General features: G+C 60.2%; 1 protein-coding gene across 1 annotated transcript; it reads left to right on the top strand.

The window, feature by feature from the left end:
• Positions 1-319: 319 nt before the first annotated feature.
• LOC119277643 (nematode resistance protein-like HSPRO1) lies at positions 320-2,175 on the top strand. The gene has a single exon (XM_037558927.1). It carries the CDS (start codon positions 471-473, stop codon positions 1,872-1,874), a length of 1,404 nt encoding a protein of 467 aa, XP_037414824.1. The 5' UTR covers positions 320-470; the 3' UTR covers positions 1,875-2,175.
• The last annotated feature ends 501 nt before the right edge of the window (positions 2,176-2,676 follow it).

The raw sequence follows: 2,676 nt of genomic DNA, 5'->3' as shown, positions 1-2,676 counted from the left end.
AGGACGTGCTCTGCGCTGCCCGAACGCAAGAAAACACCACGATTCACGACGACTCGGACGGCACAAAACCGCATCGCATCGCGCATCACAGCTGATGACAGCCCGCCCACGCCTCCCTCCCAACCTCTCCGGATAAGCTCGGAGCCTTTTCTTCCTCCGCGCTAATTTCAATGGCTTTCTGCGTGCCGCCCCGCGCCCACCCCCGCGGTTTGAGAGACTTCATTTTCAAACCACCCCGCGCCGCGGTCCACACGCCACGCGCTAGCTCAGCCCCTCCCTATCTACACGCACACGAGCAGTATATAAGCAGCCTCACCTTCTAATCCTCGAGGCCACACCCGACCCGAGACCAGAACACGAGCAAGAAACAAGCAACGAAGTTTCTGTTTCGAGCAAGGAGTGGTAGAGATTTCAAACCAGAGGTTGTTAGTTAACCCGAGAGTTGAGGAGCTGGAGCAGTGCTGAAAGAAATGGCGACGACCAAGTTGTCCCCGCTCTCGCCTGTGCGGCCGGACGATAGGCGGCGCGCGCCGGCGGCGTCGGTGGTGCTGAAGGTGCAGGACAGCACGGCGGCCGAGGCGTACGAGCAGTACCTGCGGCTGCCGGAGCTGTCGAGGCTGTGGAAGACCGCGTGCTGCCCGGGCTGGCCCGACGAGGGCCTGGTCAAGCCCGCGCTGCAGGCGCTGGAGATCACCTTCCGCTTCGTGTCCGTCGCGCTCTCCGACCCGCGGGGCTACGCCAGCCGCCGCGAGCTGGCGCGGCGGCTCGAGTCGCTCACCGCGCGGGAGGTGGAGGTGGTGGCCGCGCTCTGCGAGGGGGACCGGGGTGCGCCGCTGGCCGAGCTGAGCGCGTCCGAGGGCGTGCTCCCGCGGGAGAGGAGCGCCTCAGAGGTGTGGCAGCTGCCGGGGAGCGCCGCCGCAGTGGTGTGTCATGCCAGTGAGGCCAGCTTGCTCCCGCGCCTCGCCGCGTGGGACAAGTCCGAGACCCTGGCGGCCAAGATCAAGTACGCCATCGAGAGCCAGATGCAGGGCTGCGCCTTCTCCCTCGGCCTCGGCGAGCCCAACCTCGCCGGCAAGCCGGTGCTGGAGTACGACCGCATCGTGCAGCCGCACGAGCTGCACGCCCTCAAGCCCAGGGTCGCGCCGGAGCCCAAGACCGGCTACCGCAACCGCGAGAACGAGGCGCTCTTCACCATCCACCAGATTCTTGAATCCTGGCTGTGCGCGGCGTCTCAGCTTCTCACCCGCCTGAACAGCCGGATCGAAGCGAAGGACTGGGAGGCGGCGGCGAACGACTGCTGGATCCTGGAGCGGATCTGGAAGCTGCTTGCCGACATCGAGGACCTGCACCTGCTGATGGACCCGGACGACTTCCTGCGGCTCAAGAGCCAGCTCGCGATACGGTCGGCGCCGGACGGCACCGACGCGTCCTTCTGCTTCCGCTCCAGAGCGCTGCTGCACGCCGCGAACGCCACCAGATACATCAAGAAGCTGGTGCCGTGGGTGATCGGCGTGGAGGTGGACCCCAATGGCGGGCCGAGGGTGCAGGAGGCGGCCATGAGGCTGTACCACGGCCGGAGGCGCGGCGAAGGCGAGGACGCCGGCAAGATCGAGCTGCTGCAGGCTTTTCAGGCCGTGGAGGCGGCCGTGCGGAGGTTCTTCTTCGCGTACCGGCAGGTCGTGGCGGCCGTGTGTGGCACGGCGGAGGCGTCGGGCAACCGGGCGCTGTTTGCGCCGGCGGAGGGGACGGACCCCCTGTCGCAGATGTTCCTCGAGCCGCCCTACTTCCCCAGCCTCGACGCCGCCAAGACGTTCTTGGCCGACTACTGGGTTCAGCACATGGCCGCCGCCTCTGTTCCGTCAGGGCGCAGCTGAAAGTTTGGAACGGCCAAATACCGCCGCTAGATGGGTTGCCACTTGCCACGGCGACGACCCGTGATTTTGCTGGCTAGAAGTTACAGTACCTATGATCCCCAGCCTGCAATCATATAGTGATTCATTTCAGTAGCGGTAGATGAGTACATATACTCAGACATGTGTGTGTTGTGACTTGTGGTGCCATCTGTTCTAGTGTCCTATTACAGAGTATTTAACGGAGATACATTCAATTATATCAAGTAGCCTGATGTAACTTCATTTGCGGTTCGTTTAATGTAAATACATTTTTTGTTAGATATGGTTGGTCGATGAAGAAAACAGTTCGTTATCCCTACCTTAAGCAATGGAAATCTTATTAACTGAACATATTTATTTATTTTTTTGCGAGAAAATTTTCGATCTATTCATCTTCAATCATGGCAGTACAACGAATATCAGAAATAATAAAAATTACATCCAGATCCGTAGGCCATCTAGCGACAACTACTAACACTGAAGCGAGCCGAAGGCGCGCCGCCGTCATCACCCCTCCATTGCCGGAGTCGGGCACAACTTGTTGTAGTAGACAGTCGGAAAGTCGTCGTGCTAAGGCCCCGTAGGACCAGCGCACCAGAGCAGCAACCGCCGCAGATGAAGAATAACGTAGATCAGAAAATCCAATCCGAAGACACACGAACGTAGACGAACAACGACGAGATCCGAGCAAATCCACCAAACACTGAACATTATCTCTGAGTGGTTTCGAGGGAAGACTCTTTGGTGCGTCCGATCCCACGCGTGAATCCCCTTCGCTCTTATG

This window comes from Triticum dicoccoides, chromosome 3B (assembly GCF_002162155.2).
Source record: "Triticum dicoccoides isolate Atlit2015 ecotype Zavitan chromosome 3B, WEW_v2.0, whole genome shotgun sequence".
Taxonomy (NCBI): domain Eukaryota; kingdom Viridiplantae; phylum Streptophyta; class Magnoliopsida; order Poales; family Poaceae; genus Triticum; species Triticum dicoccoides.
Note: the sequence above shows the minus strand (reverse complement) of the source record. Positions and strands in the feature narration are given on the sequence as shown.

Bases quoted from the DNA above. Each gene is read 5' to 3' on its own strand.
- LOC119277643 (XM_037558927.1), top strand. From the start codon at position 471: ATGGCGACGACCAAGTTGTCCCCGCTCTCGCCTGTGCGGCCGGACGAT.